The sequence below is a fragment of the Salminus brasiliensis genome, chromosome 7, assembly GCF_030463535.1.
Source record: "Salminus brasiliensis chromosome 7, fSalBra1.hap2, whole genome shotgun sequence".
NCBI classification, from domain to species: Eukaryota; Metazoa; Chordata; class Actinopteri; order Characiformes; family Bryconidae; genus Salminus; species Salminus brasiliensis.
The window spans coordinates 39,019,757-39,034,045 of record NC_132884.1 but is presented as its reverse complement, the minus strand read 5'-3'; the positions used below and the strand labels follow the sequence as shown (position 1 = coordinate 39,034,045).

Genomic DNA, 14,289 nt, shown 5'->3' with positions numbered 1-14,289 from the left:
GATATGGTGACTATAACCACCAGGTAGTTGCCATTAAGATACCATTCCCTATAGGGGAGAGAGAGAGTGAGGGAGAGAGAGGTGGGGGGATAGAGAGAGAGAGAGACTTAAACTTCTAACAGATTCATCATTTTCAGTAAGAGCAACACAAGCATCTCCCCTGCTAATGGGGGCGACAAAAAGCCACCATTCATTCAGCCATCAGAGTCAAGTGCATAACCAAAGCCCTCTATTTCTGAATCCACCTGCATCCAACTGCCTGTCATCTGCTCCAGTCTGCTCTAGTACAAATCCCGAGCTCATGACACGCTGATTTATGAGCAACGTCGCAAAGCTGGTGGAGGTCTGATTTATCCGGCTGCTGCTGCCAGTGAACATGGCTAGATGCCCACATGGGACTCTGCAGGAGGCTTATTAGGAATATGTATTAGGAGCAGATACTGTACAGATACAGACACTGCGGTAGGCTCCATATCCCGAGTCTGTCTAGGCCTCCCTCTCTCATCGTCACTCATCACGCCACTGGCGAGTGCTAAGACCATGCCAGATATATCTAGTCAGCCATGCCTGTTAACGGCACATAAACATATCAAAGATCACCGATTCATCACGGTTAAAAAAACGGGTCTGGTGCTCGGGCAGCCTCATGAAAATATGTATTTATAACCAGTGGTCGAATTAAACAGGGTGGGTGGGTTCAAACTGGGTGCATCCAGGACGAGTTGATTGGTAAATCTCAAATATGAACAGAACCAACATACACATTCCTTGTATCTCCATTTTTGGCTTTTCTCATTTTTCTCTAGAATGTGAATCAGGCAGCTGTCCTTTACATAGTGTCCAGATCTCATAATTGACGGACCAATAGAAATGCTCTAAAATGACTTAAGATACTTGTTTTTTACATTGACTTCCATTGAGAGTGAGAAAGGTTTTTTTCCTTCTCTTGTAAAGCTGACATTTTGAAGATACAAGGCTTTAGCTTTATAGCAATGATATGTATACTATACAGTGCATCTTAGGGAATATCACATAACATAAGAGGGGGTGGAAGGTTGGGTGAGAGGGGGTGGAAGGTTGGGGGAGAGGGGGTGGGGGGGGTATGGTAGCAGGTTCACAAGAGGGATGATTCTTTTCCATGGTGTTGCCTTACGATCATGTCCTGTTTATAGCCATACACGGGGTCAAAAGTCTAAACCCGGTTTTAACCTTAAACCCTGTATTGAAAATTTTGAGAATTTTGAAAATCTTACAAAACAGAAAAGCTAAAATTAGAAATAGAAATATTATATATAGAAATATTCTGCATTTCATCTTGGAGAAAATTCTAATTTAGGCAATTATGCGCCATTAACCAGGTCAAGGCCTTCGTATCGAAAGGTCAGATGTGTTTGGAGTCATCTGAAGTTCAAATGACTCTCAAGTGCATCTGATCTGCTCATCGGAGTCCATGCAGCTGAAGTGCATGTTGTCATTACAGCAAACAGGGGGACACGCCACCAAACACTGAGAAATTCGGAAATTTAAATTATTTTACTTCCTACTCAAAGTACAGTCTGATCTTCTGGACCTCACTATACAAGCCATGCGTGCCAGCATGTGACTGTGCACGTGCCCATGGACTCTGGAGTGGGTGACATTTAGCTTGGCATGGCTTTACTGACGGAGTAATCGACAGGACACTGAGCAGGATCACTATTTAATACATAAGCCACCATTACTTAAGGCTGGGGGAGCCAGGCAACGTTAACTCTATTTCAACACATCAGTGGGAACTTTCACGAGCTAGGTTACATGCGGGTTTCATTACCATGCCAGGCATCTCATGCATATCATAGCTGCCATACAGCATCCTAATCATAACATGCGCTATATATAGGATCTCTGTGACAACCTGTTGTCACTGGAAATCCTGCCTGCATATTTTCTCAAGATTTTACTAGGTTATGTCAAAATACTGGCTTATTTTCTAAAGATTTTACTATTTCTAAAGATTATGTTGACATAATGGTGTAAATTCAAACATTTGACAAATTACATAATAATATGTTAATATGACAATTTGTAAAATCTTATTTTATCTTTGTAAAATATGTTTTAGCAAGTTGTCAAAATAATGTTTTATTTCCACAATATTGTATTGATTGATGTATTGATTACACTGAACTAATGGCTTATATTCTAAATATTGTACTTATTTCTACATTATTATATTTTATAATAATGTCTTATTTGCTCAATAATTTACTGGTTACATTAAAAACCTTGTTCTATTACTGATTACATTTATATAAGGTCTTACTTTAATAATACTGTGTTGAAACAATTGCTTATTTAATTATTAATTATTTTACTGATTACATCATAATAATGGCTTATTTGCTTAAGATTTTGTTAAATATGCTTAAATAATGGCTTATTCTCACACTATTTTACTGGTTACACAGAAAAACTTGATTATTTGTTAAATGCTATTACTGCTTACATTGATGTATTGGCTTGATATAATACTTTAACAACATTTTATTGATTGTTTAAAAAAACAATTGCTAATTTATCCATTATTTTTTATGATATTCAGTATAATTCAGTATATAATTATTATGTTTTGTTAAATATGCTGAAATAATGGCTTATTTTTACAATATTTTATTGGTTATGTTGAAAAATTTGTTCATTTTCCAAATTCTGATTATGTGGAAATAATGAAAATATTTACAATATTTAATTGATTACAATAAAAGAATGGTTTATTTTCTCAAAGGTTTTTACTAAATATTTCAAAATAAAAGCTTAAATAATATATCTTAGCACTGACTGACATGTGGCATTGATGGGTGTTGAGTTTTGGGCTGGCCTGACATGAACTGGCCCACAGAACTGACCAGAGCAGTGTTTATGACTTTTAGAGGAGCGCAGCCACCTCCTAACTACAGAAGGCATCTTTTTAAGAGTTATGGCTGCCTCTTTAATATCTTGACACTTCAGTTCCGTGAGTAACACTGTGTTCCTGATGAAGCATGCGCTGTAATGAAAGCCCAGCAAAGCTCAAGTGAAGCACTGTCAGATTATACAGAGCATTCAGTTTAATATATATTGCTCTGCTTACGTGATCAGAGCTAGCATTTGCTACATGCAGCTCTAAACAGAGGCAAAGCAGGCGGCTGATGTTACAGACAGGTGTCAGTTGGACAGGAGGCATCTGGTCCACTCTACTGAGTGACTGGCAACTCTCAAAACCACACCATCACCAGGATGACAGGCTTATTTACAGCACTTGCAGTTACCGGCAGGACAGGAGTATGGTGGGAAAGTCATAGCAGAAGCCAATCAGGTGCTGACGTCCCACTAACCAACCAATCACAATTACAGGTTGCTATGACACCTCCTGGAGATGCTTTGAAACTTCTGAGTGGGGGCCATGACAGCCAACATACTGCTAGGAACTGTGTGAGGAACCTTCAAGTATCCTGGATTTCTGGATAAGCTCGCAGGTTGCACCCAGGTTCACTGACCCACCTTGTAGGCATACAGTTACTGACTCATTAGGGCTCATCTATGTTAGCTTAATTAACAGAGTAAGGGACCGCCACAGGACCACTAATCAGATGGCACCAGCCTGGGAATGCCATCTTCATGGATGCTGCTCTAGTATGGGATTATAAAGCACAGTAGCAATGTACCTAATAAACTGTCTGACCAATGTATTTAGTTTGTTGCCTAAAAAAATGTTTACAGCTGACATTTCTGTTTCTACACTGTATGGACAAAAGTATTGGGACACACTACTTAATCTTTGAATTCAGGTGTTTAATTCAGCCCCATTGCCACAGGTGTTTAAAATCAAGCCCCTAGTCATGCGGTCTGCCTTTCTTCCACACATTAGTGAAAGAATGGGTGTGGGTTCTAAAGAGCTCACTGAACTCCAACGTGGTTCTGTATGTAATAGCCACCAAGTGTCTGTCGGAGTGCTGAGCTCAGAGCAGAGTGCAGAAAACCCTCCAACTGACTCAATAACCGCAGAGCTCCAGACCTGCTGCTGCTGGTAGAGCTTAGAGCAAATGGGGGACCAGCTTCATATTAATGCCTATGGGTTTAGAGTGTGGTGTCATAGACGCTAAGTGTGACGTGTAGCCCAGAGTCCCAATACTTTTGTCCATATAGTGTAAAAGTTTGTGTATACAGACAGTAAGCAAAAAGGGTTCTAAGTACCACTGAAAAGGTCTTGTTATTGCAGAAGGTCTTGTTATTTTACGAAGTAAAGAATCATTTATAGTGATGAGTAAAAATATTTTTTGATTAACAGTAATAATAATAATAGTAATAATAATAATAATAATAATAAACAGTAATAGTTACAAGATTAACAGTTAGCATCCATGTTAACTTCAGTGTAGTTAGTAATGGCAGGGTGGTGGCAATTAATCCAGACCAGGCTTTTTAGCAACCATTACAACTAGTCCCTCAGTGCGTTACAGTTGACCCCACCTATGGGGTAAGTGGGGTAACATAAGCGCTCATCCTACTTTTATCTGAACTGTCTACTAATGTTCACACATTAAAGCCCCCCCAGTTACTTACCCAGAGTCACCGTCTGCCCTCAGGAAGGCCTGGATGACCAGAGGAAACTCCGACTTAACAATGAACAAGTAGCTGGACATGGCTGTGGGGAGTAAAGCAGAAGTGTTACAGCTGAGGAAAAGCAGCTGCAGCTCGTCTTTTACACTCGTCTTCAACTCGACTTCATACATATTTGCTGGATGTTTTCCTAAACCGGACGACTCTCAGCGTGTATGTGAGCATGCAGAAGAACCGGGCACTAAAATGTGTAATTCTGTGAGCACATGATCTGTAATGATCATCAACCACAGTATTGGCATGTAGGCAGTGTGTCTAGTGGGACAAAGAGGTAAAAGGTAGTGAAGATGGGGACAGTGGGGGAGTGGTATGAAGAAAGAAAGAAAAGACCAGGGCAAAAGACGAAAGGCGGAGACAAAAGGGAGGACAGAAACGAATGAAGCACGGCCAAAAAACAGGGCCAACGAAGCGGAGGGGAAAAAAAACACACTGTCCCAATGCCAACAACAGCGCGCTGGGATGATCTTTTAAGAGCATGCTGACCTTTTGGAAAAGGTTCTCAGTCTTTAAAGCTTTTTTTTTTTAATGTTGGGATGGTGATTTCTCCCTGGAGGTGTTCTAATGAATCCCCTGAAAAGCATTCTATAAAACATGAATTGTGGGGTCAGAAGAAATTATTTAATTTCTGTTCACCCCAAATATATGAAAAAGAGATGAAAAATGCCCCCCCCAAACCCAATAATTAATTGTGTGATTCTTGGCAGTGGCCTCACTCACTCACCATTACAGCCAGGGTAGAAATCCACTCCCTGTGCGGAGCCACTCTGCTCAAATATGTGTAAAATATGTAAAACTAACTCTGGTCTAACTCTAGTCCAGTGCACACCAGGCTCTGCTCACCTCCGATGTTTTGCAGTGTGATAGCAATTCCAGCTGCCATTTTGCCAGGAGTCCCAAAGGCTCGGTACCCCAGCTGCTCGTAGGCTCGGATTCCTAAAAACATTGTCAGAATGTGAAAATCAAGTCAGAACCATTACTGGGTGATAATGGGGGTGTGAGATTTCCTATGACCGGTACCAATCCCAGACTTCCCTGCGACCAGTACCAATTACAAGCTTTCTTATGACCAGTACCAATTGCAAGCTTTCTTGTGACCAGTACCAATCGCAAGCTTTCTTGTGACCAGTACCAATCGCAAGCTTCCCTGCGACCAGTACCAATCCCAAGCTTTCTTATGACCAGTACCAATCGCAAGCTTTCTTATGACCAGTAGCAATCGCAAGCTTTCTTATGACCAGTAGCAATCGCAAGCTTCCCTGGGACCAGTACCAATCACAAGCTTCCCTGGGACCAGTACCAATCGCAAGATTCCCTGCTAACAATATGCAACTTTCATAAATTAGTAAGTGATCAAAATCTTGACCAGAAATATTATACTATTATATTATTTTTATTCCAGCTCATTAATAATTAATATGCAATCATTTTATTTATGAACAACTCATGAATGAATCTTGGAGCCACTAACTTTAAATGAGTCAATATTTACACCATTTAAAGTGCAATCGTCTCCATCTTTAACACGATTTAAGGTTTAAAGATCAGATTGGAGATCAGATCTAGACCTCAGTGACATTAAATTAAAAGAAGGCAGCAAAAAGTCTCTTACCCACAACACCAGACGCTTTCAGTAAGAGATGAATGGAGTAGGTAGAAAGAGCAGCAACAGCCGTGAGGAGGAACCTGAGGAAGGACAACACTTATGAACTGAGCCCCTTTAGAATGTAAGACGCATAGTTTTACTTCATACTTCATTACTGGTTAAAGGTTACATTATTTTATTTGAAATTAACATCAGTTTTATCGTTTAACTCAATTTAAGCCTCATAATACTGACATCAGCCATTTCACTGAGGTGAATAACCTGAATTAGCTAGTTCCAATGGAATCAGTCAAGGGCAGCAAGTGAACAGTCAGTTCTTGAAGGTGAGGTGTTGGAAGCGGGAAAATGGGCAAGCGTGAGAATCTGAGGCCAAACTGTGATGTTCTAGACGGGTGATTGGGTCAGAGCATCTCCAAAACATCAGGCAGGTCCTGCGGGGTGTTCCCGGTATGCAGTGGTCTGTACCTACCAAAATTGGTTCAAGAAGGGACAACCAGTGAACCAGTGACCGAGTCATGGGCACCTTCGTGGAGAGGCTACCTCACAACTTACAGGATCTGCTGCTAACGTTAGTCTTGATGCACACAGGTCACCTTCAGAGGTCTTCTGGAGTCTATGCCTACCTGTAGGTGACCATGTCAATATTTGTGGTTTCTACTACCCAATACCGATTTTCAGGCTTTTCATGTATTTCCGTAATTTCTTAAATCACCCCTCTACAAATGTGCTTCCGGAGCTGTTGAAGTAAGGGGCGATGATGTCAGACTGTTGGGATGTACATGGGAGAGCATTTCCTTTGACAGGAAGGTGGAACAGTGCCATAGACTCTGCCATCTTACAATTTCCCCGTGATTCGAGTCAGCAGTCTAGACGGTCAAGGGCTCAGCCAAATCTGTTCACTTTTGCTAACAAGGGCAAAATAAACAAAGGGATCAGTGTGAACAACTACATCACACTTTCTTCTCCTCTCTTTCTGGTCCTGAAAACATCCTGGACCGATACACATATTGGACAAAAGTATTGGGACACCTGCTCCTTCATTGTTCTCTCAAAATCCAGTGTATTAAAAAGAGCTTATCCTGCTTTTGTTGGAGTAACTGTCTCCACTGTCCAAGGAAGAAGGCTTTCTACCAGATTGCTTTCAGATGGCTTTCTACCACCTCTGGCATTAGGCAGCATGGTGTCAATAGGTTCATGTTTATCTGCTTCAGCGAGTCCCATTTCATTGGCTGGACTGTTCTATTGGGACTAGACAAGCTGTGTGTGTGTGCATTAGTGTCAGCAATGGGTGCAACTTAAAGTAGCTGAATGCATTCTTTAGAAAGGGTGTCTACAAACATTTGGACATGTAGTGTTATATATATATTTATTTGGATTACTTGTGATGCAGATGCTATGGAAAGGTGTTCGGCACCCTCAGAAATTGAACAAATTCTATTGGCGACTGCTCTGTGGGGATACGCCACGGGCTTACAGACCCACTCTTGGACAGAGAGCATTTCCCACAACCTTTCCCCAGTGCCAAGGAGAGGCTGGAGACATGAGTCGCCCACAGTGACTCACTGGGTGGGGAACAGGGCGGTCAACACTCAGCATTCCCCGGAGGTCAAAAGTTAGACTTGCCACCTTTCCCAGACCTCTCCAGGCCAGCATGGTTAGCCAGACGATACTCTGGTGTTCTTTCACTGGAGTGCAGACATCAGCAAAAGCCTGTGAAGCCCACACAGAGCACAGAGGCTTATAACTGAAATTTCATTTCCTTACTGAAAATTAGCTGGCGGGAGAAGTCAGGTTTGCCGACAATTACGGGAAGGCGGCAGCTGAATCAATGTTTGATTGCTCCCATTGATTCGTACTGCAGGGGGACGAGGCAGGAGGCTTTTGTAAAGCTCTATTCAAGTTGCACAACTCCTGGGAGAATGGCAGCAAGAATTGAGGTACAAAATAATTCCGCCTTTCCGGGGCTTTGTGGCAGATGGCGGCAGTTCCCATGTCTGAAAGAACTGTGTCCGACATGCCTTTCGAAGTGAAGCACTACTCGGACCCTTCTCTGAACTAAGCTTTTTGCCAACATACATTCATGAGCCCTGCTACCATGCTCATGTGGGGTTCTCATGGAACGTAGAACTAGGTGGGTTCCAGGTGGGTTTGTACATGTGTTGTTACTGGGACCCTGTTGTACTTCCCAAATGGGCCCCCACCGTTACAGCCCACCCTAATCTTACATGGGTCCCATCTAGGCCCCAAGTGCAGTGTACTACCCAGATGGGGCCCATGTTTAACCCCTCCTGGTCCCATCACTGACCCTGGTGGGCATCCACATGTGGGGCCAGTGTGGATACCATGGACAAAACTTTCTGGTTCCTAGTTGGGCTACCGATATAGGCCCCACATAGGCATGTTAGCTGGGAGAGATGCCTTTCATTATTTTAATATAATCTTAATAATTATATTCCCCACAAAATCGCTTATGTAGCAAAAGAGGAAATCAGGGTTTATTATGGAGGACCAAAAGGTTTCCTTCAGAAATTCCACCACAGCATTTCTTGATCTAGAGAAAATCTTCTGCACCACGGTGAGGAGGGAAATGCATCTTCCCGATATGGATAATATATGCATGGTTTCTGTAACTGCAGGTGAAGGTGAAGATCCCAAGAAGTGCTGCACTGGACTATCTTTAGAGGAACCAGTATTGGGCTTCCAGGTAATCAGAGATGTCCTGTTCCATGTAACTGGTCTAAACCTGAGAACATCCAAGATTGCTTTTAGCCAAACCCAGTCAGGCTGGCCAGTGTGGATAATGCAGCTACACGGAGGCCTGCAGGTAACTGGAGCCATAGTGTCAGGTTCATGGTAAGCTGTGGCGTGGGGCACCAAGCTGCACGAGGGAAGGAGGTGAGACTTCCATATATTGAGAGGGGGCAGACTTTTCTGATGGAAGGGAGGTTCTCTGGAGAGGGTGGAGGAGCACTATTTCAGACTCCAGCCTTTCTGGATGCATGGGCAACGGACGGAAAGTTTTAAGGGGAGGAGCATAGTCCAGCTGACAAGGGCAGGGCCAACTAATGGAAAGTTTTAAAGGGGGGGGGTGAGTCTGCAGTGAGTTTGTTTAACATCCCATTGGACACATTCGCTGACCTTGCCTTCTCTCCCCTTCTTTCGGAAATTTGATCAATGTTTGGGACATGTGGAATTCCTATAGGTCGGAGTGTGCATGTGGTTAAATACAGAGGTGGATTATCTGTATGTAAATGTTTTTGGACAGCTGATGTTTGGGCCATGTTTTATTGTTTAAATTAAGCATTAATTGTTCTAATAAAAGTCAATGATGGACTATATTAAGTAGAGATGCACCGACTGCAATTTTCTTGGCCGATTCAAAGTTTAAATTTTTTTTAACATGACTTAATTTCTTTAAGAATGATAAATGACATCGTACAGAAACATTTTTGAATGAACTTTTCATTAGATACTATTTTTTAATATATATATATATATATATAGCTCCGACGTGTTTAGGCTAAGACAAACTAGCCTTCGGTCCATGTTGGAGGGACTCTCCAGGCATGTTGACTGACCTTCTGTTGGCGGTGCTTGAACCCTAATGATAACTCTACTATTCAGATTGTGAGACAGGTCTATAGAGAGCCATTTTGGTCACAGCAGTGGTGCGCCAGTGTATAAATGTGGCTGGCACAGAATCAATTTGATCAGGATGTAAACCGGCTGATTTCGACCACCTGCCAAGTTGGTTGGTGCATCTCTAATAATAAGCACACTTGTTCCACACTATTGGGTTTCATTCACCAACTGTTCCTAAACAGAAAATTAATTTCTAATTTTTAGGAAGATATTGGTTAATGAGGCCCAATAGTGTGGACTGAGTGTGTGTTTTTGCATTATCTACGTAAACAATGATAAGGGATTAGGGACACTTGCAGTCAGAAAGAGCAGAAAGATCACTCTTAGAGCTTGGCAAGGTTTTGGAGGTGTCTGAAGGGCTCTAACCCTCTTTTTGTGGTGGACACACACAAACACACACACACAGACTCGATAATAAGGATTGGCAGAGATTCTCCAGTACTCGGATAACCATTCAAGGTGCCAGTATCCAATTATGGAAAGAGCAGAGCATTAGTGAGCGTCCCAAAGGTACTGGATGGAGCACCGTCATTCTATTAGAGAGTTCTAGACAAGCTGTGTGGGCATTTAAAGTTAAACTTCAAGTAGCTGAATGCATTTATTAGGAAAAAGTGTCCACAAACATTTGGACATATAGAGTACATGCATGTATGTGCTATATCAAGTTGTTGGCCTCGTGCATCTTGTGTATCCAGGTATCAGTACTGACTTTTGTATTTGGCAGTCTATTCACACTAGGGATGGGTGGACTCCCAAAGAATTTCCTCTGGATAAGAAGGTCGGCTGAATGCTAAGAACACTATTTCAGAGAACTGATCGAGTGATGGAGTGAGAAAGTTCAGGTGATATCATGGCAACACACACACACACACACCACTGAGAACTTGTAGGACTGCGTGTGGACCTCAGTGAAGAGTGTGTGGAAAGATTTCAGATCATTTTAAGAAAATTTGACAAGTAAGGAGGTCATGAAGGCCTGTTCTGCTGAGTAACTGTGATGATTACAGTTCCTACTGACTGCCAGTGTACTAGTGTATCTACCCTGTGTGTCAGGGGCAATATTCACATATCAGCTGTAACCAAATAAGACCTGCTTACATAAAGGCTTCACTGCGGAAACGATGATATGCTGCCATACAAAGAGGCGAACCCTGTTTGTGTCTAATGGTGACGTCTAAGTGTCTGATGTAAGAGTGTGTCTATTCAACACAGAGAATTTATCTCAGACTTACAGAAAGAGGAGGATACCAGTGTTGGACATGGCGTAAGACAAGCCCAGAATTCCACTGCCCATGATGGCATTGCCGAGATTGAAGACGGACATGCCGAAAGAGGTCTTCCCCTCGAACTGATGAGAGAAGTGAGAAACAGTGCGATCATTAAGATGCTGGTCAGTCAATTACACAACTGCCATCGCCTCCTCTTACACTCTAAGGGCTATTATTCCACAATGACATGGAAAAACATACAAACTAGTGTTCTTCTGAAGTCATAGCAGTCATCATCCCAATACCGGTATCCACGGATACTGGTAGGTCATCTCTAGATGACCGATATATTAATTACAGGTAATCAATAAATACATGACTCATTTATTCATTTGCAACCCTTCGTGGAAAATGCACTACATGGACAAAAGTATTGGGACGCCTGCTTATTCACTGTTTCTTCGGAAATCAACGGTATTATAAAAGAGTCTGTCCTGCTTTTGTTGGAGTAACCGTCTCTACTGTCCAGGGAAGAAGGCTTTCTACTAGATTTTGGAACATTCAGCATTGCTGTGCGGATTTGATTGCATTCACGCACTGTAATAAGCTATTAATAGATCTATGCTGAAGCTTACAGGTAGAACACTGACTGATGGGAAAATGCAGTTAGAGCAGGAACCAGCTCACTGCTTAAGAATGCACATACTATTAACAACTATTATTATAATTTTAAGCTATAATTAATAGCCATTAATAAACTATTCATGTGGGTATTATCATTATAAAGTGGTACCCATATAAGAAAGCAGTTTTAGGCTGCGGAAAAAGCAGGTAAAAGTGGCCCAAATCCGATCTTTGGATGTGACATAGAAGTGTAAACAGCAAACCAAACAGAATCTGATCCATCCGATACGTGGTAATGCGGCTCAGTCTAAACAGGAAATCATACGACTTTTACATTAAACCAGCGTATTATTATGTCAAACAGTGGCGGGACAGCAAGGTAACATAATGTAATTAGAAGGCAGATGTCGCACCCGTTTAGTGTTCGAAGGGAAAGGCTAGGCGCGGCCACAGGGGGACGCTGTTGCAGCATTGAGGAAAATAAAATACTTAAACGCAAAGTTCAAAGAAACCAAGAAGCTCAAAGAAGTTCAAAGAAGCTCAAATACAGCCACTGGAACTTCACTAGACCCGATCTATCTAGTGACCCGAGCTCCTGTGATGCTGGCACAGATGAAACAGTAAGGTAAACAGTGCTCAGAGCTGCTCTATTGCGAATGTGGGTCAGTTTAGGAGCGTGAGGAGCTGTGCGGATGACTGTCGGATACAGGTCACATTAAAAAGGTAGTGTGAACTGCCTAAAACAAAAAAACATTGGATACGGTGAGAATAATGGCTTTAGTGACCTCATCAATGTGAGATTTGAAAGGTAAAGTGGAGTCTAACATCTTTTGACTGTGGAGCCAAACCTCATATCTCACTCAACACACTTGTATTGTTTTTTCGTCTTTACTGCATTAGAAAACGACAATGAAAAATTTACCTTTTTCCTAAATGTAATTTAGAAAATACTAATCAACCGGTCAATGATACTGGACATACAGGTTAGATAAAGGCAGGACACCTGCACAGAGTCAAACGTAATGTTATTTGTGCGGGATTTGATGCGATTTACCTCTCAGTGTGCTCTAATGAAAAGGTCATGTACACTTACATCAGTGAAACGTTGCTTCTTGCCTTCACCAGTGGGGAGGAACTCCACATTTTCAGCCAAGTTGCCCTCAGAATCATCAAATCTGGTCAAAACAGAGCATTTCTCACATTATTCAGCCCATCAAACTGCCTGCAACTTAATACGATAGAGTTGATAAATGTTGCAATGTGAATTAGCTTAAGTTAGTACAGACTTCAACATACCTGCTGGTTTGAGTACCATTCCTTAGGGTTGACACAGAGAGAGATCCATCATCCAATGCACAAAGCACAAAAACAAGGCAAACATGCACTTAGACAACAGGGAAACACTCCAGCACACACTCCAGCAAGTCCATTTCATCTCTGGGAATGATTACTTATTAAATGTACTGTAAATACTGGTGCACACATATTACACAGTCCAAACTGAGAAGTAACACACTAACAGTACAGTGGCATAGCCTGACAGTGCTACAGTCTGTAGTGGTACAGTCTTATTAAGAAGCCAGGTTTGACATGCAGGTAGTGAGGAATATGACCACACCATAAGAACTCATTTAGAAAATTAAATAGCAGCAAATACATGCAGTTTAATGAGCCACAGAGTAGCTTCCAAAGTAAACAATGAAATATGTAAAATATTAGATAAAATATTTATTTATTTATTTATTTAAAAAAAAAAACATGCTTACTGGTCTTCCTCCATCATCATCTTCATCTGCATATTCATGTCATCCCCAAGATCATGCCCTTTCCCATTGGCAACGATCTGGCTCATCTCTGGTTGATCAGGCTCCATGAAGCAGTCAGTCAATAGGCAGCAGTGTGAGTGTGTGGGAGTGTTCGACGCTCAATCGCTCAAATCTGCAGAACCGAGAGTAGATCATCAGTAAATATTTAGGTAATTACAGGAAGGGAAGTGTGTACTCAAACACTGTCAGATATGTACAGTGATGCTGATGATACAGTTTGAGGATCTGAAATGGAAGGTTAAATGTATTCAACTTTATTTATCTAAATGCTATTAATTGCATTCGTTCTCACCTATTCTGCATCAGAGATTTAGCCTAACAGTGTTTTTCCTGTACTGTACAATCCTGTATTAGTGTAATGACAATGAAGGTGAATTGAATCTAGTTAATTTCATCTAGAGGGAAATAAATCCACTGGAAATAAAGGTCATCATTGTTACTCAAAAAAAAACGGTATCTCCAGTTTTGCTATTTTCACTTTTCAACATAATGTAAATCAAGCAGCTGTTCTTTACATTGTGTCAAAATGTCAATAGAAATGCTGCAAAATGACTTGGAATAAAATCTTTTAAGATTGACTTCCATTGAAAGTTTAGAAGTCGTCGTTTTTGGAGGTTTTGAAAGACAGCAACAATTTGCTTGTCCAAATTAAACTAAAATTTTTTTTTAACCAATTGGTTCCCCAATGAAAGCCTAATGAATTAGGCTTTACTGAATTCCTGAATTAGTAAACATTTCAAACACTTGA

At 41.4% G+C, this 14,289-nt stretch overlaps 1 protein-coding gene across 2 annotated transcripts in view; it reads right to left on the bottom strand.

Moving 5' to 3' along the window:
- slc38a3b (solute carrier family 38 member 3b) overlaps positions 1 to 13,588 on the bottom strand; it is a 23,487-nt gene extending 9,899 nt beyond the window's left edge. The window contains exons 1-8 of one of the 2 annotated variants that reach the window (XM_072683189.1): positions 13,482 to 13,588; positions 13,012 to 13,032; positions 12,809 to 12,890; positions 11,116 to 11,231; positions 6,248 to 6,321; positions 5,479 to 5,571; positions 4,582 to 4,663; positions 1 to 48 (exon numbers count right to left, since the gene is read on the bottom strand). The exon at positions 1 to 48 is cut by the window's left edge and continues 35 nt beyond it. In XM_072683189.1, the coding sequence (XP_072539290.1) occupies positions 1 to 48; positions 4,582 to 4,663; positions 5,479 to 5,571; positions 6,248 to 6,321; positions 11,116 to 11,231; positions 12,809 to 12,890; positions 13,012 to 13,032; positions 13,482 to 13,588 (623 nt within the window). The remainder of the gene's footprint in view (positions 49 to 4,581; positions 4,664 to 5,478; positions 5,572 to 6,247; positions 6,322 to 11,115; positions 11,232 to 12,808; positions 12,891 to 13,011; positions 13,033 to 13,481) is intronic. The other variant, XM_072683190.1, reaches the window with a different exon arrangement.
- Between the last annotated feature and the right edge of the window lie 701 nt (positions 13,589 to 14,289).